General features: G+C 48.4%; 2 protein-coding genes across 6 annotated transcripts in view; one reads left to right on the top strand and one right to left on the bottom strand.

The window, feature by feature from the left end:
- Positions 1-16,508, bottom strand: part of INSYN2A (inhibitory synaptic factor 2A) — a 61,577-nt gene extending 45,069 nt beyond the window's left edge. Inside the window, exons 1-2 of one of the 4 annotated variants that reach the window (XM_044935251.2) lie at positions 16,372-16,508; positions 10,714-12,134 (exon numbers count right to left, since the gene is read on the bottom strand). In XM_044935251.2, the coding sequence (XP_044791186.2) occupies positions 10,714-10,801 (88 nt within the window). In that variant the 5' untranslated portion in view covers positions 10,802-12,134; positions 16,372-16,508. Of the gene's footprint in view, positions 1-10,713; positions 14,179-16,371 lie in introns of those variants that run through there. The other 3 variants (XM_025273843.3, XM_025273844.3, XM_044935252.2) reach the window with 3 other exon arrangements.
- Positions 1-23,965, top strand: part of DOCK1 (dedicator of cytokinesis 1) — a 559,970-nt gene that overhangs the window by 266,405 nt on the left and 269,600 nt on the right. The window lies entirely within an intron of this gene.

The following is a 23,965-nucleotide window of genomic DNA, read 5'->3' on the forward strand; positions in this document are numbered from 1 at the left end:
TTTTTTTTCCCCTTCTTTCTTCTGGTTCGGGTGCAGGACCTACAGTGTCCTTATATTGTTTCCCAATTTAAAAAAAAAAAGAGCAAATTCGGTCCACACCTTAGGCAGTGTGAGGGGATCAGGCCTCTGCAAACTAGAAACACTTGGATCGAGTAAGGAAAACCTAGAAATGATTAGATTTGGGTACAAGCAGTCTCCCAAAGGTCATCTTTTATTGTTTTGAGGAAGCCTTGGATAAAGAAAGAAAATGAATTTCAAAATCCTGATGGTATTCATGTGTGTGTATGTGTATCTGATCTCGGGTGGGCTCGGCCTGCCCTGACTTGGGCTCCCAGGCAGAGATGGAGGCCAGATCCTAAGCTGTAGACCAGCGGTCAGTGGCAAGGGCCCTGGTCCTTTGGCTTTGCAGAAAAGAATTCCCACAAAGCTAGAAAGGAGTGAAGCAGGTAAAGTTTTTGTTAAGAGGAAAAAGAGTGCAGTATGTATAGATAGACTCGCTCAGAGGGAAAGTCCCTGAATTGCTGAGTTGCACCCTCATGGCAGTTTGAATTACTATTATGGGGTATTTCTTCTGGGTTTCTCTTGGCCAGTCATTCTGATTTGCCCGGTTCACAGTCCACATGAGGTATATCTCAGGATCTTCCCATGTGTGAGCGTGCATTTCTTAGCCAAGATGGATTCTACTGCAAAGGCCTCTGGGTAGAGCATCCCTTAGCATCACTCTCCATTGACTTCCAAGGAGCCTTTCTGCACACCTGTGGTTGGGGAGGTCTCCTGACTTTGGGAATGAGAAATATGTGGTCTGGAGTTCAATTGTCCTGCTTTTCTCCTCCTCCCTTAATTGTCCTGCTAATCTCTTCTTGGTTCCCTGGTGGCTTAAATGGTAAAGAATCTGCCTGCAGTGTGGGAGACTCAGCTTCGATCCCTGCATTGGGAAGAACCCTTGGGGGAGGAAATGGCAACCCACTCCAGTATTCTTGCCTGGAGAATCCCATGGACAGAGGAGCCTGGTGGGCTACAGTCCACCGGGTCACAGAGTTGGGCTTGACTGACGCGGCTTGGCATAGCATTCTCTTCTTCGAGTTTCAGTCCATAGGGAATGAATCTGTAATCGCTTCACCCTGGGGTTGGGGGGCATCTACCTCCTGCCTCATGTCTGCCGAGGTGTAGACATCTACACACATCCCTCTGTATGTATGTGGATCGGCTGGGAGAGCCAGGGAGTGTTTAGTTGAAAATATATCAATATGTGAGAAAACTCATGGTTGGGTGGAATTTGCCATCTGTTTTAATTAGAAATCAAATGGTTTTGCCCTATAATCTACAGCTAGCATCTGAGGCAAACTTGGTTGGTTTCAGCAGCTGATGAGAGAGAATCTCCTTTGGGTGAGCTCAGTTCTTCCTGTCTGCAGGGACCCGGAGCTTTCCAGTCTGGGCTCCAGCTGTGAAATCAACAGCATAATGCAGTCAACTGACAGTGGCGGCCGGGGAGCAGGCCGGCCTTGCCAGGACACCTCCCAGGGTCCCCTCAGTCGGTGGATACGGCACAAGAGCTAAGGCCAGCAACTGATGAGTTTGGAAAGGGACTGCATGATATTATTGGTTTTCCTTGTGGCTTTCCCGCTGTTGAGACACCTTGGCGTCAAAGATGCTGGCCAGGATTCAAGATTAATTGGGTCAGCATTTTATTCTATATGCAGAGGGAATGCCTGAACTGGGAGCGGGGGAGTGATGAAAAAGAATATCCCATGTTTTAACATGCTGCTTCCTGGGCAGAAAAGGAAGTGAGGCAGAGACCCCATACCTGTTCATGAATTCATGAACAGAATTCATGAACACTTCAGCTATGAAGGCTGAAGTGGGGTGTAAAAAAAAAAAAGAATGCTGACACCCCTCTGAGACTGAGCTGTAGGCAGGGGAGCCACTCCTGTCTCAGCCCCCAAAGCTGTGGCCCTTTGTGAGAAATACCCAAACCGTGCCCCATCCTCTGGGTTGGTGGATGATTGCCATGAGGTCTCCATCATTAAGACCTGAGGATCATCCACTGGGAAGCAGACAGAGGGTCCTGGGCAGAAGAAATAGCTGCTCAGTGGAGACACCCGGCTCGTGCATATCTCTGATTTCAGAAAACCCATTTTATGGATCTAATTCTGAATACGCTTTGATTCTGGGGTGAAGAAGCTGGACTTCCCTTGATGGCAACTGGCAGACGTTTTTTAAAGGTTTGCTAGAATGAGCAAAGAGTGAAACGGAGCCCCTGGGCTCTTTGACCAAGTTAGTTTTATGTCCTTCCCACTGCCGACAGTACTCATTGTTTCTAGTCTACATTTCTTTTTCGGCAATAGCAAATATTTAAATGAGAACTTTCATATCTGCTGTCTTATGCAATGCGTCTATTGAGTAGCATTCTATGCTCATATAATAAAATTTTTTAGTTGTTATGTTGTTGTAGCTTAGTCACTAAGTTGTGTCTAACTCTTTGCAACCCCATAGACTGCAACACTCCAGGCTCCTCTGTCCTCCACTATCTCCTGGAGTTGCTCAGATTCATGTCCATTAAGTCATTGATGCCATCCAACCATCTCCTCCTCTGCTGCCTCCTTCTCCTTTTGCCATCAGTCTTTCCCAGCATCAGGGTCTTTCCCAATGAGTCAAATCAGGTGACCAATGTATTGCAGTTTCAAGCTTTAGCATCAGTTGTTATGAGGAGGTTCTATGTTATTTTTTACTCTCAACAACGTCAAAATCATGATTGATCCTCATATACATGAGCTTCTTTCCCCTTCTAATGTAATTAAGGCAAGTTCTTGACTTAAAAGAAATAAAAAATAAAAAAACCTCATTTTTACCTACAGAAAAACTTTTACTCCATTACTTCAGCCACAAAGCATAAACTGACTCTCACTGGCCTGTTTCTAATTAGTGGGAGCAGAGGAAGTAAAGCACCCATTTTCTACATGGATGTTTGGGTTTGGTGTTGAGGTTTTAGAAGGACCGGATGATGCTGTCTTCATTGGACCAGACTTTCCACTTCATTTTTGGTCTGTTTACTTAGTGTTTCTATGTTCAGCTTATCCTGACATTAACCTTTCTTTATCCTCTGTCCAGATGGGATCTAAATTCGTAGAAATGGATTAGTAACCTTTTGTGATGGTGGCCAAAATCAACTGGAAAAAAATGCCTCCTCCAATTGAGATGTTATATCAATGTAGGAAACTTTATGTGCAGCAGTTAGCTTTGCTAATTAACTATGTCCAGAAAGAATTCAGTAAAACTGCTAACAGCCACTCACCAAAGTCATCTTAAGACTAGAAAAGGAACTGATTTCCCTATTCCTCTTCGCTCCCCCTTCAGTATGACAGTTACAGAAAATGTTAAAAGTAAGGCCTTTCGTTTTGAGCATAGCTCTCAGTGCATTTAGATGAATGTAGAAAATAGCCCACCTACTCTATTCCCCAGAGGCTCCCAGTTATTAAGCAACAGTTAGTTGATGGTGTGGGGCCTGATCGCAAGAGCTGGAATTAGTAGGATGCAAGAAGGGCGGCTTCCCTTCCTTAGATTATTTATGAAAATCTCACTCTTTTGAGAACGTGCACACTGGAATGTGTTTTGTGCTTGTTTTGCCTTACTGATGAACTATGATGAATCCATCCATATATATATTTATATATATATATATATATATTTTTTTTTTTTTTGCTAAATGACATGTTTTGACTCATCATATATCTGAAGCTAAAATTAGAACAGTAATTTCCCCAGAAAATAATTGTCAACAGAGTGTGTTTTCCCTGCTGCTTCTACCGGCTCAATCTCAGATCCCAGTGGAACACCCGGGCAGGGTTTCTGCTTGGGGGTGACCATTCACCATGACTGCAGTCAATTAGAGTTAAAGACGCTGTCCGTCGCTCTGGCACGGCCATGGGAGTGTCCGTCTATTACCATCAAAACGGATCCCCCGTGCGTTTTTCATTGCGGTGTGTCTCCCCTGGTACCTTGGCCTGGTTAAACTGTAGACTTTGCAAGGTCTTGGGTGTGCTGCTGAGGTAGCACAAGCCATGAAAGAAGGGGAGAAATGAGGATTTCTTGTAATAAGCTTCTATTTATCAGTAGAGAGATGACTGTCCGGGTCAGAATCATAACAAAAAGCCATAGTCAGAGGCAGCGTGTATGGCCTTCCCATATCCAGCTCACGTTTGTCAGCCATGGTCCAGTGTGGGACGGTTGCCTGGTCTGAACGCACTCTCCTTTTCTGGGATACTTGTGCTATCACGCAAGACGATGCAGGAATGATTTAATCTGAGTGGACCAGGGACATGAATTAAGGAAATGAATTAAGACCCCTTTCCTTCCACTGCCGCTGATGAACAATGAGAGGGACCTCAGAAATAACTCATCACCCTGAAGAGAGATGCTGTCAGCGTAGACCAGACTTGTCAGGGAGACAGTGTACAGTCGCTGGGGATGTAGAAACAGAGGGAACATTCCAGTAGCAGCTAATAGTTGCAATTGCAGGAGCACTTAGGGTGCACTTTCTGCATTTAGTGCCCAAAATATTCTTAGGGGTGGGAGGTGAAAAAAAAAATAAAAAATGTCTGGGTGTCACATCTTTTGATGTCCAAATGGCTTTCACTTTTTATTTCTTAACATAAATTTGACTTTTCATTAGTCCCCATGGGCTTTTTTTTTTTTTACTCTGCTGGGTCAGTTGGTTCTTTAACGTTTTTCCTTGGCCAACAGCTATTATGAACTTCTCTCTTTTCTGTACATAATGTTATGTAGCCTCATAAAAAGTATGAAGCCACGCTTCCCCCCTCCCCAGCCACCGCGCTCTGCTCTAATGTCTTTAGAAGCCTGCCTCCTTCTGCCTGAGCAGCTCAGCAGTGTCTCTGGCAGCCTGGAGGCCTCTGTGCCGTTCTGGGAGGAGGGCTGACACAGGGTGAACGGCCTGCGACCCTAACAGTCTGTGCTCAACCCAGTAACAAAGTTGCTGCGCTCGCCCCAGCCGAGCGTGCAGCAAAGGCGCCCAGTGTTAAACACAGGACTGAACTTGGCCTGCCCGACGGCCAAGAGACCCCAGCCCACCTGTCGTAGGCTGCTGTATGTCTCTGAGTCCTTTGATTCTGAGGGCTCCTAACAGCTGCTGACAGTGTTTTACCTGCCAGACTCCCTAGTGTAACCCCCTTAACCAGGCCGTCGCTAGGCCCCACTGATCTGTGCTTTACCCTCCTACTGCTTCACTATTGATTTCTTCCCTTTATCCTCACCATCCGAAGCTCGACCTTGGCGTTTTCACGTCCCTTGCTCTCAGCTCTCCATCCCTCCATCCTGCACATCCTCACGGTCCCACCTTCAACCGCAAACATCTCTCTTCTCTGTGAGTACCCGCCTAGTCTTACTTGGGTAGCACTTCCAAAAAGCAGTTTTTGTAAGGGTCCTCTGTAACCTTTCCCATCCTGCTCATCCCCCTGGATATCTCATACCTACTCACAAGCTCTCTGTCTGCTCAAGCCAGTGCTTACAGTGTCTCTGGCATATACCTGGGTCACTCCCTCCTTCATGTCTTTGCTCCCAGTGGTGCATGTTCTGGCCTTGGCCCCATCCTCCTCTTTAATGATTCAAGTCTAGTCTTGCCTGCCCCCTCCTTCCCCGCAGCTACGCCTGTCTTCATGGCCCTTTCACAGATGCAGTGAATGGTGCCTGCATGTGAAGGGTGATGCAGGCACCATACCGTGCGCTGGGCACCCAGGAAAACGAGGCCCAGTCCTCAGTGCTGTGTAGCTCAGCATGGAAAAGACATTCTTCTGTGGATAGCACCAGCCCGCTGTGCTGAGGACCATCCTGGGAGCAGGAAGAAGAAAGGACCCAGAGTGTTCCCTGGGAAGTCAGGGCAGGCATCCCCTGGGAGACATGGAAAGATGGGCCTCCAGCCTCAGTTGCTTTGCTTTGATGTGTCCCTTCTCTCTGCTTACACTTATGTAAGTGTTTGCAGACTAGATTCTGCTAAGCATCTCCTCTTTCTCTCAAACTCAATCAGCCTTTGATCCTTGCTAATTAAAGAATATAATGATATGCATCCCAGTATCCTCACAGGAGGGGCCTTACCCAGGACATTTTAAGAAGGTTTAGGGTGGGTACTCAATATTATTGGTTTCCTTGGATTCTTTCTGTATAACCTGGATCCTCAATCAGATGGAGCCTGGATCCTGTGTAGGGATCAGATGAATGGAAGGGTAAAGGGACAGAGCTCCATTAGTTTAAGAAAAACCACGTTCCACAGATTTTTATCTTCTGAACCTTAGTGTAACTCTCTCGAATTTGGTTGTTATAAAGTATTACTTTAAATTTTTTTTTTTTCTGTGCTGACGCAGGGACAAGAGATGACCCACACTCGCACAAAAATGAGTAGATGGTTCAGCAGTGATGTCTGTTTTCTGTTTACTCCTAAAGTACGTCAGGGCCCTTACAACAGATTTGCTACAGTAAATGTGACCAGTAGGCTTGTTCTTATATTGCCTGGCTTTCCTCTTGGGAGTGGGATGTGGCTATTGCAAAATAAGAATTTAATTAGAAAATCTCAATCATGTGGGATAACATGAACATGTTAGGGTGGAATCATTGTAACCTAGCCTTCTAACTGAATCCTGGATTTTGCTGTAGAGGAGGAACCCCTGACGTTTTTGGGAGAAATCAATAGAGTTCGGGGTCACCCCTCTGCACTTCCGAGTGTGTGTGCTTTGGCCCAATGGTGTTGCGTGAAGTAGTTTTTTTTTTTTTTTTAACTTGGAGTCTAAATAAAATTGCACTCAGTAAACTGCACTCAATAAAATCAATACTCAGAAATAATAATTCTACACTACATTCTGTGATGAACATGGGGCGGAAGGAAAAGGGAGATGGAGAAATGAAACAAGACGGAGAATATGAGGGGAACAGTGAGGCCTGGAACTGCCCAGACAGACAGGCAAACACAGAGAGGACGGGGCGGTGCTCGGGGAATCACATCCCAAGTGCTCTTCAGTGGGGCAAAGGCAGAGTGTTCCCGCTAGCGACAGCCACTGCCGTCGGCTTTGCACCGCTCCAGATCAGGCGGTTGCAGCGACCCTTCTCCTGTTCAGAACTGAGCTGGACGGTTCCTCTTAGGAAACTGAGGCCGGACTGTCACAGTTTCACGTTTTATGAAGCACCCAGCATGCAATGAGTGCGAGTGTTGGACTGGACGAATGATCCCATTTTAAACCGATGCTCTATGCTCGGCTTCTGCCTTTTGATCTCTGGGCACCTCTTCTTCCTTCACGGGGATTGTGGGAAAGGAAGAGAGTACAGAGGGGAAAGGTTGTGTAGGTTCAAGAAGGGAAGTTGGCATTGCCATGTGTAAGCAGTACTGCTGATCTTGAAATGATTCTGTTCCCCTCAGAATCCTAAAAATAATTTTTTAAAAGGAAAACATATGTCTTTCCAAAACTTTAAATGACCCCTTTTACACTTGACCTTCTTGAAACTTTGGAGGAGAGCGTAAGTGTTGAAGAAGTGGAAGCTTTTACAAGGTTTGTTGTTGTTTTTAAAGACAGCCTTTTAAAGAATCCTAAGGGAGGCTGTTCTTCTCTCAGAAGTAGGAAGACGTGCATCTTCCTCAGGGTCTCCATCCTTGAACTTGACTCTCTAGAAGAAATATACTGGTCCCTACCCTAGTAGGCACCCAGGGAAAGGTGTGCCGGGGGAGTCGAGATCACTGGGATAACGCAGGCAAGATGAAGACCCACCAGTCTCCGTGTTTTGTTTTATTCCCCTCATTCTCTTGTATTTCCTGCGGCATTCCTAAAGCTTAGAGCAACACGTGACACATAAAAAGTGCCCGTAAATATTTACTGAATGAAAGGATGAATGAGTGATGTCCCAGGGGAGCAAGGAGAGCCGCCCCCTTCTGTAATACTTTTTCTAGGATGAACTTAGCCATGGGGTGCTGGTCACCAAACAGAGCCCAGGTTGAGGGCAGTACAATGAGCTTCCAGTGGCCCCACCTGGGATCAACAGTGGACATGGATTCTCCTCCCAGAGGGCAATGAGTGACCTGTAACTGTCACCATTCAAAACACAGGTCTTCTGCATTGTGGATTAATGATCACATGGTGAATGCCAAGTAAATTGTCACCTGGCAGGTCCATAGCCAGAATAAGGTATATTCACACCTTTTTTTTCTCTTGATCTAGAATTTGGTCCATTCCTAGAAATTCCGGGGGTGGAGGCAGCTCTTCTCAGCAGGGGTCGGGGGTTGGAGGTTGATTATTAGTGAATGATTTACGTGTAGGATTTTATAAGTTGGCGAGGGGGTGCGCAAGGTCATCCCTTTGGCATTCTATCATTCTAGTCTTTTCTTGTCGTGATCCTTCCTGGCTCTGTCATATCACAGGGTGCTTCAGAACTGGGGTGTAGAGACTGCCTGCCTGCTTTTGAGTTCTGCCCCTTCCACAAATTAGCTCAGAATACTGCTCGGATTATATAACCTGGGTGAGTAAAAAAGTGAAAGTGGAAGTTGCTCAGTCGTCTCCAAGTCTTTGCAGGCACCTCTGTTCATGGACTTCTCCAGGCTGGAATACTGGAGTGGGTAGCTGTTCCCTCCTCGAGGGGATCTTCCCGACCCAGGGATCGAACCTGGGATTCTTTACCACTGAGCCACCAAGGAAGCCCCACATTGTCCATGTTCTAATACTGCATTCTCCAAATACTTTTTTTTTTCTTTTGTTTTTTGGCCATGCCACATGGCATGCGGGATTGTAGTTCCCTAATCAAGGATCTAACCTGAACCTCCTACAGTGAAAGCTTGGAGTCTTAATCACTGGACCGCCAGGGAAGTTCTGCCAAATATCTCTGATGGACCGGTGATTGTTTCTTAAAAGGTGGAGAAACTGAGGCACTGCACGGTAAACCTGTGTCCACATCACCCTGATAGTAACTGGCAGAACTGGGGGTGCAGGTGTGGACAGTGCCCCCTGAATGCCCCTGTAAGCACTCTCATCTGTGATGCGGGCCCAGGTGGCTGGTATCTGTGAGGCCCCCAGTATGTGGTCTTGGCGATGCTGCTGCCGATGATGAAGCGATGTTGATGAGGACAGTGCACTTAAGAATAGGTTGCATCTGGATACGTTATTTGAGAGAAACAGGTTTGAGAACCCCCTGTAAGGTTGGTAAGCCACTTTGAATGGCTGATTATATAAAGTATACAGTTGTAGGTTTTTATTTGAAAACTGGGCATGCCAGTGGTCATTTTCACAGATGCTTTAGATCCAGAGTTGGGACTGAGTCTTTGATGTGGAACTTAATGGTTACGAGGAATGAAATGAGAGTCAGGGGCCCTGGATTCCAGTCCATCCTCTACCACTCACTCAGCGGCTGACCTTGCCTTCTGGAGAAAGGATGCCTCCCTTGGCTTGCCCTGCCCAAGAAGACCAGCTGGTTTGTTCATAGAGCCAGTTTCTGCAACCCTGTGATCAATTCCATTCTGTAGCCTAACCCTCAGAGAAGGCAATGGCATCCCACTCCAGTACTCTTGCCTGGAAAATTCCATGGACGGAGGAGCCTGGTGGGCTGCAGTCCATGGAGTCACTAAGAGTTGGACACGACTGAAGCGACTTAGCAGCAGCAGCAGCCTAACCCTGGGGGTTTTCGCCCCACTAGTAAATCTGATAGAAACAATACGTAAAGCAAAGACATACTTAGAGGAGAGTAAATAGTGTGCATGGAGATGACTAGAAATAGCAAAAACAACAATAAAAATTAAACCAGGAGGGAAAGTCCTTCTGTGAAGCCTCTGAACTAACAACTACTTTCAAAACAAAGAGACAATAAATGTTTGAGAAAAGCAGTTATCATGGGATTTTTCAATGGCCTGAGAAGTCAGATGAAAAATATGGTTTAAAAGTGAGAAACTTATCTTTCTTAGCATTTTTATTAAAATATTTTAATAAATGTTTTTATTAAAAACACTCATGTGCTTGGCTGCAGCTGGCCTTAGTTGCAGCACGTGTGATCTCTAGTTGTGCTGTGTAGGATCTGGTGCCCTGACCGGGAACTGAACCCAAGCCCTCTGTTTTGGAGCTTGGAGTCTTAGCCACTGGACCACCAGGGAAGTCCCTAGCATTTTGAGATTTTCAAACTCTCTACACTTGCATGTGTATGAACTTTTCTGGAGAGTAATTCCCTGCCACACTTCTCCAAGGTATGCGAGTTGTAAGTTCATGATTGATGGGAAACTAGTTGTCTAGTTGTTTGTGCCATGCAATTTCAACATGGAAAAAAGAGAAAAGCAAAAAGCCACATCTTTACGAACCACTCTTGTATTGCTTGAAAAAAGAAGAGATACATTGGTGAGTCTGGCACAAACCCAATGAAATTGATATGCCATGATATAAAATTGAGAGGTGGGGTCAAGGCTAAGAGATAGATGTTTTCTAGTTGTCTTGAACTGATTCTATGGACTCGTATTTTGGTAAGGTGAAAATTCCTTTCAGCCAAAAACTGTCATCATTCGGGATAAAAGAGCATTTAATCTACTGGATTGAGGCTTACTTTGCCTCCCTGGTTTCTTTCACTCTAATTCTATTACTAGGTCATTAAACTTACATTCTGTCTTTAAAAACTCAACTTCTACCCATGTAAACTTTCACCAAAGGAAGCTCTATATAAGGTTGAGTTTGGGGGAGGAAAACTCCAAACCTTTGAGACTTTTTTCTTCCTTAATCACCATGTGGCTCAGATTTGAAGATAGTGCATCTCTAGAAGTTGTCTTCCTTGTTAGCAACATCTCATGATTCTTCCTTTTAATTCCTACTTCAAAACAAGTAAACTTGAAATGGAAGGAAAAAAAAAATTATTGTCCAATCTGGAGTCTGTGAATTTCTAGCAAAATCACTGAACTAGGTTTATTGTTAATAGCTTCATTAAATATTCATTAAGCACCTGTTATTTCATAGGACTATTCTTAGTCCTTTAAGAATTTCTTTGTGGTGTGAATCCTTTGGTCTAGTTTTTTCCTCTTTCAGAGTATTTCTCATAGACGTTCTAAGAAGCAAGAAATGATGAAGCACTTATCTTTTAAAATAATGTTTCCAGTTGGAAACTCACATTCCGATTTCTGATAGTAATCCTATCTTTTTTCCTCCAGACCTACTGGCTCCCTGGCTTCTCTGCTTCTCTTGATCCCCAAGCCCCGTGTCAGGCTGGGTTAGTAGCATCTTTAGTCCCTTCTCCATGTTGCCATGTTACAGACTCACCACCCAGGATGTCTCTCTCCCAAATGCCCCCTTGTGTATATCTCCATGGTCACCAGTCACCTTTGCTACCAGTTAATTCTCACCCATCACACCCTCTCAACCGATCTCCAATTCCTCTTCTCTGGTTGTCTCGAGCTATCAAGACTTCGTCTTCTAGAAATGTATGCAATTGTTCAAAACATTCAGTGGTTACCTATCACCAACGAACAGAGGACCTTTCTGCCCTGCTGGTTCCTCCATAAACTGGCTTTAAACTGCTTCTTCACTCTCTGATCTCCACCCTGAAACCTGCGCCCAGTGTCGCTTCTTACCTTCCCACACAGGTCTCTCGCTCTGAGCACCCAGCAGCTGTGCTCAGCTGCAGGATTTGTGTGTGCATCTCATCCCCTTTTCTCAGTGAGGTCATCACCCTGTCTGCCTGGGAACCCCCAAAGCACACTGCTGGTCCTCTCCTCATCCTGTCTCCCACCCACTCTGGCCCTCCTGGCCTTGAACCTCTTGAGGACCGCTCACTCATCTTGCAATATCTCACACCCTGCTATGGCCACTGCCGCTACGGCTGGGTACATTTCCACAGACCAGCCTTCCTTTCTGGACCAAGCCATCTGCATATCAATCTACTTTCCAGTGCTTGCCCATTACCGGAGCCCAGGTTTTATAGTTCCATTACATTTCCAAGGATGCTAAAATCGCTTACTACAAAAGCAAGCAGCTTCCAGGGAACAAAATGCAGATAATATGGGATGTTCAGAGTCTGACTACCAAAGTATTAATACACATGAAAAAGATAAATGGGACAAACATAGGATACTTCCCAGGGAACAACCAGTATGGAGGGGCCCACATCACCAGTGGAATGATGACCTGGAAACACAAACAAAGATCGGTCAGTTTCATTTCTGTTTTAAGTGGATAATGCTGTACCTCCTTGGCGGTTCCTTAACTGAGCAGCTGAAACGAAGCTCTCAGACCATCAGCTTCCCCTTCCTGCCTTTTCTCTCTGCAGTCTTGATGAGGCGAGTATCATATTCGCAGGACTGCCTGCCCGTAGTATTTCTGGCATCACAAAACCTCTTTCTTATGTCTCTCATATGCTGTAGTTTACTGCATTTCATTTTATGCCTAAGGCTAGATTATGAAGGGTTGAATTGGAATTTTCCATAGTAACTGCAATATAAACTTTGACCAGCTTTTTGCCATACTATTGTGATTTTTCAAAAAGTTTCTTCTTTACCCTTGTCATGGCCATAATAGCATAACTCGGGTGAAGGGTCAGCGTGTAGACTTAAACCTCTCTCTGCTCATCTTTGGTGTCAATTCCTAACAGCAAGATAACACGGCAAAGAGAGCTTGTCTGTGAATGTACAGTACTTGGAATAATCAGTTCAGTACTCTACAGAAACAATATTTGCAAATGATGAATTTGAAGACTGTTCTTCCCAAATCCCTTGGAAACAGAGTGTTGGCCGAAAGGTTTATAATTTAGAAACAGAAGTCCTTGTCCCTATTATCTGCTTTTCTGTAGTCGAGTTCTTTTTCTTTCTCTCCCAATTAGAGCTGAGAATATGCGTCCAGCAGAAAGCCACAGAGCTATCAGAGTGTTTTGTTTTTATTTACATTATTGGTTTGTCACTTGATAACATCTTTATCTAACTCAGAATCCCTCAACTCATTCATTCATTGTGGTGTGAATGATGTCTACGGTATGTATGACTCAGACCCATACTGAATATCACAGTGGCTTATGGTAGAGGGCGTGTCTGAGAGAGTTTATATCAAGAATTGAATTTAGAATCCAGCAATGTCTCCCTAGGTATGTTTTTTGTAAAGCTGACAGGTAAGATTCTCGGGTGCTTGGAGACACTTCAGGGCCCCTGAACCTGAAACAGACACATAATCTATTGTACACAGCCCAAAGGTTCAAACCTGTAATGCGTATGGCTTACTGTTTGATATGAATTGACATCTAAGCAGCGTCTTTATATGAATCCCAGCAGGATCCCCACAACGTGGCATCATATCTCTGTTATGTCCTTAATATACAAGAAAAATATACTTTAAAAATACACTGAGGAAAATGTGTAACGTCTTTACGACATTTATGTCATAGGTTAGCCCAAATATTAGATAAAGACTTATCCAAATGTTTGTATGCAAATTCCCTGGTAATAAAAGTGTTGTCATGTCATATCAATCATACTAAATTTTGCTTTAAAATATTGAAGTCATGTTATGAAATATTAAAATCAAATATGTGAGGAGACTAAAAAGAAACGGCTTCATGAATTATGTCAGCTCATTTTGGTGGTGGGGCAATGACGGGCTTGGAGGAGTTGGTCAGGGAACTGTTGAGGAAGGAAATGTTTAACGTAACCGTGCCAGTTTTGTCTGGGGGAGTCGCCATCATGACCACAGTCCCCAAATGACTGTGGTTGCCTTAAACAGGCACGACTGGTGTGGTTTCCTGAGCGTCTGATTGCTTGAGCAGCAGCCTTGCAGTGCGCCTACTCAGGTGCCTGGTGGGCTGGTCCAGAGCTTCACAGATCGCCGTTCCCGACGACCTGGTCCCTGCCTCCCTGCACTGATGCCGGGCCTCAGCACTGCCGCTTTGCAGTGTAGCTGTGACTTCTTTATTATTATTCCCCGAGAAGCAGCCTGTCCCCACATAAGTAATCTGCTTCTCATACAAGAGAGTTCAGTAGTTGTAGCTCTAAATGAGACAGCCATGGGTGGGAACAGACAAGAGAATACAAATGTGAACACATCTGCCCAACTGCTCTGCTGGGTTCAGCTCTACATCTGAGAATCATTTTTATTTTCTGACTGCTTATTTCATTGTGCAGGAATCTTCCTGGTACTCTGATGCCTTTCATACACAAGTCTTCCATTAATTAACTTATTTACTTACAAAGTTGTTCCCCCCCCCCCCCCCCCCCCCCCCCCGCTCCCTGTACAGAGGGAGAAATAAAAAACAGAAATTCCCTACCCTGCACCTGAGGAAAACAACTATGGCAGAAAGAGAAGCCCCCAAAGTCAAGAGTAAAAGTGCCAACTTCCCAGCTGAGGCCTGACTAACCTGTGTGGCCAGCAGTGGCTGTGTCTCAGTAGGACAATGGGGCTGATTTAAGTAAAAGCTAATGTCTTAATCACACTAATAAACTCCAGTAAATTGAAAGGTAACCTCTGCTTTTCAAGGGCACCTATCTTTCAGGAGAGGCCTTGCCTTTAAATAAATTAAACGGAATCACATTATCTTTAAGGAAATGATGAATTTAGTGAAGAAAAGCTCGAACTCTCTGTAACTAACATAATTTATGCAAAATCATGCAATTAGTGATAGCTGTGTTAGACCTTTTTTTCTGCAAATGCATCTGTAATAAAACCATCATGAGTAGCAGTGCCATCTAATGTAAGTAGTAAACATGGGTAGTGAATTATTAATATCTGGTGAGGCATGCAAATGGCAGGACTTCCATTTTTCCTTTGAACTAACAACACGTTCGCTAAGGCAAAAAAAAAAAGGCAAAGATAAATATGAACTTTTCTTTGAAAAGAAACATTCAACAGGAATATGAATGTAATAAATAGCACAAAATGTGAATAGTAAAACCCAGGCACTTTCTGCCTCCGCAAAGTGAAATGATGGTTATACTTTCTGCTGGGTCTGTAGCATAAGCTTAATGAGGTTAAAGCGATTTCATACGTGTACTCCTCACTGAGAATGGCCTGGGTCAGGTGATGTGGGTGGTAGTCTTCAATCAAGTCTTCAGTCGGGTAACCTTGACATTCCCCCCTCTCTCTGGCAGATGGAAAGGGAACCCCTCCTCCCCTTGTTAGTGCTTATCCAAGGAAAACCTCCTTGCTGGACCCTCCTCTTCTGAGCTATAGTCTTGTGAAAATACCTCCTGCGTTCCCAGGCAAGGCAGGGCTGGCCCAAAGTTCCATCCCCATCTTGGCCAGTTCACCCTGGGATACCTCCGCAGAATTTAAGCGCCTAAGCAGACAAGGTCAAATTAAAACTGCTTCACTGCTGATTCTGGTTCAGGGTCCAGCCGTCAGGCACAGACCCGCAGCGGGAGAGGGGTCGGGGCCCTTCTCTGTACGTGAGCCAAACGCCCCGCTCCTGGCCCCGGTGTACTCCAGAGTAACCCCCACTCGTGGCATGCCCTTACAGCGAGCTCCATCCCCCTGTGGCTTGCCTTGTGCTGAGGTCACAGGGACAGGCTCTTTATCCCGGCAGTGGAGATGCCAGCTGGGAACCCTGAGCATGAACCAGCAAGACGCAGACTCTCGCTCTTGACTTGGGGCTCCCGGCGCTGCCCCGGGCCGCGGGCCGGCCCACGGGCTCCCTCCTCCCTCTTGCCCTGGCTCGCCAGCCGGCCGGCCCGCTCGCTCGGTCTGCAGCCTGGGTTGGTTTCCCACGCCCGTCCTGGGTCTGACTCGGGATGCTGCGCCCCCGGAAGCCCCGCGGGCGCCTACCCCGGCCCGCAGCCCCTGGAAGGTGCCAACCCCGGGAAGCCCGGGCGCCTCGGGAGGAGACGGGCATTTCACGTGGGCATCGTGCCTTCGCGGTGCTCACGCCTCTCCTCCGCAGCCGGTGCAGGGCCCCTCCGCCCGGACTCATCCCCCCAAAGTTAATCAGCCGTACTTGCCAGCTCGCTTTAGTTTGGGAAAGACTTCAAAACCTCGAGATCGGCGGGGCCCACGGCCGCCCCCAGCGCCCCCCGCCCCCCTCCACCACCCCCGGTTCTGCCTGGCGCGGGCTGTCGGGTGCTATAGGAGGCTGTGGCGTTTGTCTAGAACCAACATCGCAGACACACGGACCCGCTCCTCGCCGGCCGTCGCCAAAGTTGCCGGAAGCCCCTCGGCCACCCGGCCCGGGCCAGAGGCAGTTGCGTAACCTCGCCCCTCGCCCCCGCCCGCCGCCCGGTCGGCTCCCGGCAACCCCGGCCCCCGGCAGCCTGCCGAGTCCTCAGCGCAGCCCGGTCGGGGGCGCGGGGCGAGAATCCCGGGGTCTGCGCCCGTCCGGGCGGTGCTTTGGCCGCGGCCAAGCGCAGCGGGCGCCGGGGCGCGGGAGCAGGGCGCGCGGGGCTCCGCTTACCTTCGGCGGCTTACAGATAAGTCGAGGTCGGTGCAGCGCCTGGCTCGGGCATGTCTCGCCGCGGACCCCGGCAAGCCTGGCGCGGCACGGAGCACTCCGGGCAGGGCATCCGCGGCGAGGCTCGCCGGGCTCGCGCGGAGGAAGGTTCGGCTTCGGGGGCTTGGCCCGCCGCCCGCGCCCCCCCCACCCCCCCCTCCACCACCACCGCCGCCGCCGGGGCCCGGCCCGGCCGGCCCCCCGCGCCGCAGCTCGCGTCCCTCCGGCCCGGCTCAGCGAGGCGCGCGGCGAGGCAGCGGCTCGGCCGGCTCCGAGGACGCCCGCGCGCTCGCTCGCTCGCGGCGCGGCGGAGCCAGCCACAGCCACCCGGCGCCGTGCTCCTCCGATGTCCTCATTGACTGCGATCGTCTTCGGCGAGATCTGGGCGCCGGGGCCGGGAGGCGGGGGCGGAGAGGCGGAGGGAGCGGGAGGGAAGTCCTTGCCGCCGCCGCCGCCGCCGCCGCCCCCCGGGTCCCAGCCACTCCGCCGAGCCGGGCGGCCGGAGGACGGGGCGCCGGAGCCGCTCGCCTGCCGCCTGTGCGCCCGCCTGGCACCGAGGCGGGCGGAGCCCCGGGCCCAGCGGGGCGGGAGCCGGGGCGGCGCGGGGCCGGGCCGGGGCCGCGGGCGTGGGGCGGGGGGGCCCCAGAGGGAGCAGAGTGGGCGGGAGTGCAGGGGCCCCCCCGCCCGCCGACGCCCGAGCCCCAGCCGAGGAGGAGGTGGAAGGAGCCGCCGGCGGCCGCCGCCTGCTCGCGGGGCTCCACAGCGGCGCGTCCTCGGGGTTTCTGGGCTGCAGGCGGCGCTGCGCGGCCCGGGAACTTGTTGAGCCTGCCCTGGAGCTGGAGCCGCCTCCGAGCAGCAGCTGGAGGGCGGGGACCCAGCGGTTTTTCCAGGGAGGGGGTCGCTGGGGACCCCGTGCCCAGGCTTCCGGCGGTGGCGGCCGACCCAGCCGAGCGCGGTTTTGAAATTAGGAGCGCGTGGGGGGCTTAGGCGGTTGCCCCCTTCATCTGCGGATTTGCTGCCTGCCTTGGGTCCAACCTGGGGTCAGCCCCTCTAAGCGGGGATTGCCCGGCAGGCTGGTTGTAACTGGCCGGAGTACCAAAGGCAGTCCGCCCGCGGGGTCCGCTGCCCACTGACATTCAGGAACCCGGCGCCTCCGCACCAAGACTCCCCCCCACCCCCACCCCGCCCCCCAAGTGGCGCTCACCGCCCACCTGCCAGGCCAGGACACTTGCTGCGTTTGTTTCAGGCGAGAGTTGAGCTCACTTGGGGAGGCAAAAGGAGCTACCCCGTTCCCCCGAGATCCACGAACAAGGAGGTCCTTGGAGCTCAGAGCCGCTGGCCCAGGGGCCTCGCGGATCCCTGTGGGACCTGGTGCCCAGGCCTGGGATTAGGCAGGCAGCTAGCTGCGGATCACCTGGCTCCCTAAATTTTCTCAGGCTTGGGGCTTGAAGTTCAGCCTCTTTGAGCATACCTGAAAGTAGCCACGTTCATTAGATTTGATATTTCCCAAGAAAGGTCAGAGAAATGGTAAACGGGAGGGCAGTGCCAGGCTAGGGGGCGGGGGGGGGGGGGAGATGAATTGGGAGGACAATCGGTGACGTCTTTTCACTCACTCAGCCCTTCAGTCTCAGCTGTGTTCACACACCGCTGCCTGTTCCTTCCTGAGCACCGGCTCTGTGCTGCGATTCAGCCTTTGCTGGTTCCTGGTTTGCTGAGTTGAGTTGAGCCTAGGTCGGTGCTTTATGTAGTGACCGGTCTTTAGAAACCGGAAATGCCTCGTCTATACCTGGATGCTTCGGGTGATGCATCCAGATACCGCACACACGGAAAACATCCTGAAAGCCCCTTTTCCCTCATACATTAGCACATAACCGTATAATTCTTAGCATCCAGATATGCCCGAGAAGGGAATCCTGAACCTGTGGATCCAAACTCTGTCACCGGGCTCTTTACTATCCTCTCTTAACCTAGAGTCCTCCAGTTTAATTTTCAGCTTGTTTACTTCTGTGGCTGGTAGTCGTGCTGATGGTGCTGGCTGGAGAGATTTGCCAGGTGATGTGTGCGCAGCGGGGAAACCTGTAGCCTGCTGTTCTTCCTGGAAGGGAAGTGATATTGGGGATGTGTGGGACTTGGGGACATTTAATGCCAGGTGGGAGGGAGTGTCTCCATGGATACCCTCAACGTAATCCCTTGGGGGTGGGCTGTTTCCACTGTGGATGCAATAATCTCTCCAAGGATTTTGGGCAACTTTCTGTAAATTTTACTTTATTGCTAATCCAGAAAATCGAAATCTGTCTTCCATCTCTTAAACATGTCACCGTAAATAAAGCTACCAGGAAATCCTGAAATTGTGCTGTTGGTAATGGAAAACTGAAATTTTAGGGACCGTGAGCGAAACACATAAACACAAATGCATAAATGCTTAAATGCAGGACAGACCAGAGCTACAGGTGGCCGCATGGGCTGGCCAGAATGCAGCTCTGGGGGTGGTGGTGTTAAGACCCAAACGATGTGGAATTCTAGGAAAAAAGTGGAAAGCTGTGATTGGCAGGTGAGAAAACCCACTTAATATGAACAGAGGATGTAATTGAGGTTTTTCATATCATCAAGACTGCTTTTAGTTGTTCATGGCTGTAGTAGACATACAGTTGTTTTTCTGAGTCTATTAAAATTATCTGGGGACGTCCCTGGCAATCCATGCTTCCATTGCAGGGGACATGGGTTTGATCCCTGGTCAAGGAACTAACCCTTTCCCTGGCAAAGGGAAAAATAGCTACTTTTTTTTTGGCTGTGCTGCATAGCATTTTGGATCTTAGTTCCTTGATCAGGGATCAAAGCTGAAGCTCCGCTAGTGGAAACACCAGAGTCTTAACCACTGGACCACCAAGGAAGTCCCCCAAATAGCTAAACATTTAAAGTGGGATTTTCCAAAAGCAGAAGTACCTAGGAATAAAAATATAAGAAAGTACAAGACAGATGATAAGAAAATATTTGCATCTCTTTTCTTTTGCCTCCTTCTTAGATGTGTGTAGGTGCTATGCAGAGAAATGCTGGCTTTTTCAGCTCTACAGCTTAGTAAATTCTGAGATCTCAATTTCTGCGTTAAAAAAAGACAAGAATATAGGAGTCAACGATATAAAAGAATGTTCCTTAGTTTTGTCCATCTGAATTCTGAGCTGGAAATAACCCAAATGCATAAAATTTGGGGGCTTTATTCATACAGTGGAATACTATACAGCAGGGAAAAGGAGTTGACTGCTCATGCATGCGGCATGAATGACCTTCACAAACCTTGTGCAGCCAAAGCCAGACACAACAGTCAATGTCACACGTTTCCTTTGAAACCAAGTCTAAGAGGGTGAAAAATTTCCCCGTGGTGGTCGATGTCAGAAGGATGCTTATCTTTGGGCAGACCAATCCCAAGAGCCACACTGCCTCCTGTGCATCTTGAACCAGGTTCAAGTATGGTTGTGTGCTTACGGAAAAATTCATCAAGATGTTCTCTTTTCTCAGAATGCCTCCTTTCTGTCTGGGCATTATCCCCGTGTTGTTACAGTGTGTCTGCACACATGTTTCCCAATAATCTGTCCCTTTCATTGAACCAGCCTATCTGTCAGTGAAATTAACTTCTATCTTCTGAAGCCTCCTTCTCTCCAAAACCCATGCCAAGAGAAAAGTCAGGTGCTGTAGTTAAGGCTCTGATTAGACACATGTTGGAGCTTCCTTCTTTGGGAGCATCTTTTTCTAGCATGCTCCTGGATGTCTGCTTGACTCTCAGGTGTATCCTCAGCAGACTTCACGTTGGAGATGACTTCCCTATCTGGTCCTTTGATGTTGTACTATGACTACCAGGTGAGCCTGGGTCTGTTATGGCAGGTTCTACCCTTCAGTTCTGAAGATATGGGTACAGTCCAGCCATGCTCAGCTCCCACAGAGGGGAGGTAACTCAGCTTGACCTAAGCCTGTCGCGAAGAGATCAGTCGCATCAGGGCGTTTTTCTTTTCTCTTTCAAGAACACGACCTAGTGCTCAACAGGGCTCCAGCTGGACCTCATCTTTGGCCTCAGAGACTAGTGAGAAGCCTTCTGAATGAACCCCTTTTCGTATTCTGCTCAAGCATTTACCACCCGCTTTCAGGACTGACCTCCTTCTCATAACTGTATCTCTCTGTGTGAACTCCCCTGTGCATGACTCTTCCATTGTCCTGGTAGCACAGCTGCGTTTCCTTCTGGTGGGAATCAGAGCTTTGTGTCTCGAGTCCTGTCCATGCCCAGGGGCTCTCCCCACTCCTGGTTCCTTTTCCTTCCACGATGAGCAGCGGGAGATGGTGTATTGGCCAGGATCACAATTTGGTTCCAAGAAACTGAACATCAGGCAGACGAGTTGCAATTCCTGGTTTTCTCTGATGCATCATTGTGTATCTCATTTATCTGTAGGAAATGGAATGGTTTTATTTGTAAAGAGAAACAAAAGTGGTTGGAGGTTTTCTTGAATGCACCATGCCAGTGAGAAGGGGTGAAGGGTGGGCACGGGCTTCTGACTCCCCTCTCCCCGTTCAGGACCCCTTATGTGCAAGGTCTTACAAACCCAGAGGCTTTCCCGTCTCCCAGTTCCATCACTACTCACTCCCTCTCCTTTAGGTGGATGTGCTGAGAAATAAACAGCCTGGATCTCATGTGGCTGACCTTCATTGGGTGGTCTAGGTGATGGGGTCTGTGGGGATTTCTCATTATCCACATCTAATCTGCTGGGAGCAGATCTCTTCTGGATGAGGGAGAAGCTAAAGGGCTTTTCTTAATCCTTGCTGGTAATGCTGGCTGCTCTTTGAGCCACTGAAGGCAACCCCTCATAAACCAGGTAGTATGCCCAGGCTGAGGAATGATACCTCTGACCAGAATTAGGTCAAGAAGGGATAAAAATGGCTTTCCCGTTTCAGTGTCTGCTTTGCTAATCCACTTCACTGGTGTCAAGACTGGGGATGACCCTTCCTTGAGCTGTCTGTCCTGGCCGACGTGAGGCCTGTGGTCAGTGCCCCTGGGAGCACTTGCCCTGGGGTATCCAGGACAGGTATTTCCTTGATGGCCTTTTGTGCCCACCTGAGGAGTCACAGAGATGGAGGAAGGAAGGAGGCAAGGAGAAAACAGAATTCTCTGTCACTCTTTTCCTTCCACAAAACCCTGTTTGACAGCGAAGGTGGTCCTCCTTAGTCACGTGCCTGCATAAGGCCACACGCCTGATGCGCTGCACAGCATCCCCCGTTATCCTCGTGAGACAGTCAGGAAATAGATCCTCTTTCAGTCTTCTCCCAGAGGAAGAACGGACAGGTCATTTCTCCAAGGTCACACAGCTAGGAAGTGATAGAGTCCAGATTCAAACCCAGTACTTCCTGCTGCCACAGCGCTACCCTGCCCCACTCAGGTTTATTCTTTTTAAATCAATTTGAGCTTTGCTCAGGGGCTTCCCAGGTGGTGCTGGTGATAAAGAACCCACCTGCCACTACAGGAGACTAAAGAGACTTGGGTTCAATCCCTAGGTCGGGAAGATCCCCTGGAGGAGGAAATAGCAACCCACTCCAGTATTCTTGCCTGGAGAATCCCATGGACAGAGGAGCCTGGCAGGCAACAGTCCTTAGGATTGCAAACAGTCAGACATGACTAAAGGAACTTGGTACCAGCACGCGGGGTCACATTGAGTGTTCTCTTGTTTGCACCACGCGCTGGTCAGACATCATGGTCCTACTTGAGGAGTGGCCTTGATCAGCGGAATCCATTCCTGGCCACCCCAGCTACCCATGTCCAGAGCAGGCTGTACCCTTCCAGGTCCTTGTGGGGTCGGCTTGTCTCCATCATGGAACATTCTGACCAGAAATGTCACCTGTAACGGCACGCTGTCATACAGCACATCACTCGTGTCTGCTGACTGAGGCCTGCTTTTGACCAGGCGTTGTTTCCCCTTTATTTCTGAACTCATCTGGTCACCATATCAGTTATACTTTGGAGTAAAAACAGTCTCTGAAACAGCAATATGCCATAACTGTCTCAAATCTGGATGGTGCATTATGCTTGTCCAGTGTAACTTCAATGATCTTAACCCACGTTTTATTCATTGGATATCGGTTATTAGAAGGATCCATCACAGCATGTTCTGTATATATCACTAAAGACCATCTCAGATTCTTCCAAGGCTAAGTGTCCGGATGCTCTGTTATCACGGGTGATGTGGTAGCCAGCTGCCATCCGTCAGAAAGCAAGCATTTTGTTCCTTCACGCCAAGCTCCAAGTGGGAGGAGGACAGAATTTTTAAAAGCCTATCTGTTTCTGTTGGGTGACCTCTAAGGTCACACACAGACTTTCAGTCCCCTGTTTTTCACAAACATTTCTGTGTTTCATTTTGCCGAATCCTTGGAGAATTAAATAGGCCATTACTTTAATTCCACTGCGCTGTCGGATTGCAGAGCTCCCTGTTTCCAATTTGCCTAATTTGGGTTTTGGCACATTCTGGAGCGGCGGTAGGACTCTAGACATGTGCTTGCCTTGGAAGCTCTTCTGGGTTCACATCTGTTAATAACTAGTGCACCTTTAACTTACGTTAAAGCAATAACTGAAAACATACCTGAATGTATTTCTTACACAAATTAAACTTCCTGCAGGATTTAAACAAAAGAAAGACATTTTATTTATGCATGCTGTTTAGGGTTCTCTTTTTTTCTAATTTTTTTTTTTTGAATATTGATACAGAACCCAGTGTGGTAGGTTAAAGAGTGTATGGTAAGAATGGATTAAGGTTAACAGCAGTCCCTGCACCACTGACCACGGCTCCCTGGTGGGTTCTCTTCCTGCCCCCAGTCTTCTGAGCTCAAAAGAGGGGAGGAATCTTCATATCCTGCTGCTGCTAAGTCGCTTCAGTCGTGTCTGACTCTGTGCGACTCCATAGATGGCAGCCTACTAGGCTCCTCTGTCCCTGGGATTCTCCAGGCAAGAATACTGGAGTGGGTTGCCGCTTCATATCCTAGACCATGCATTTCTTCTTTTTTTCTTTTAACTTTTTATTTTATATTGGAGTATAGCTGATTATTAGGCTTCCCAAGTGGTTCAGTAGTAAAGAATCCACCTGCCAATGCAGGAGATTGGCATGTGGGTCTGGAAGATTCCTAGGAGAAGGAAATGGTAACCTACTGCAGTATTCTTGCCTGGGAAATCCAGAGACAGAGGAGCCTCACGGGCTACAGTCCGTGGGATGAAAAGGGGTCAGACATGACTTATCGGCTAAACAACATAGCTGCTTAACAAGGTTGTGTTAGTCTCAGGTGGACTGCAAAGGGACTCAGCCACACATATGCATGCATGTATCCATCCTCCCCCAAAGTCCCCTCCCGTCCAGGCTGCCGTATAACATCGAACAGAGTTCCCTGTGCTATACGGTAGGTCCTTGTTGGTTACCCATTTAAAATACAGCAGTGTGTACATGTCCATCCCCAAACCTCTAGTTAACCCTTCGCCCTTCCATCCCACGGGTAACTGTAAATTTGCCAGAACATGCATTTCATTCCAGCTGCTGCT

This window comes from Bubalus bubalis, chromosome 23, assembly GCF_019923935.1.
Source record: "Bubalus bubalis isolate 160015118507 breed Murrah chromosome 23, NDDB_SH_1, whole genome shotgun sequence".
Classification (NCBI taxonomy): domain Eukaryota; kingdom Metazoa; phylum Chordata; class Mammalia; order Artiodactyla; family Bovidae; genus Bubalus; species Bubalus bubalis.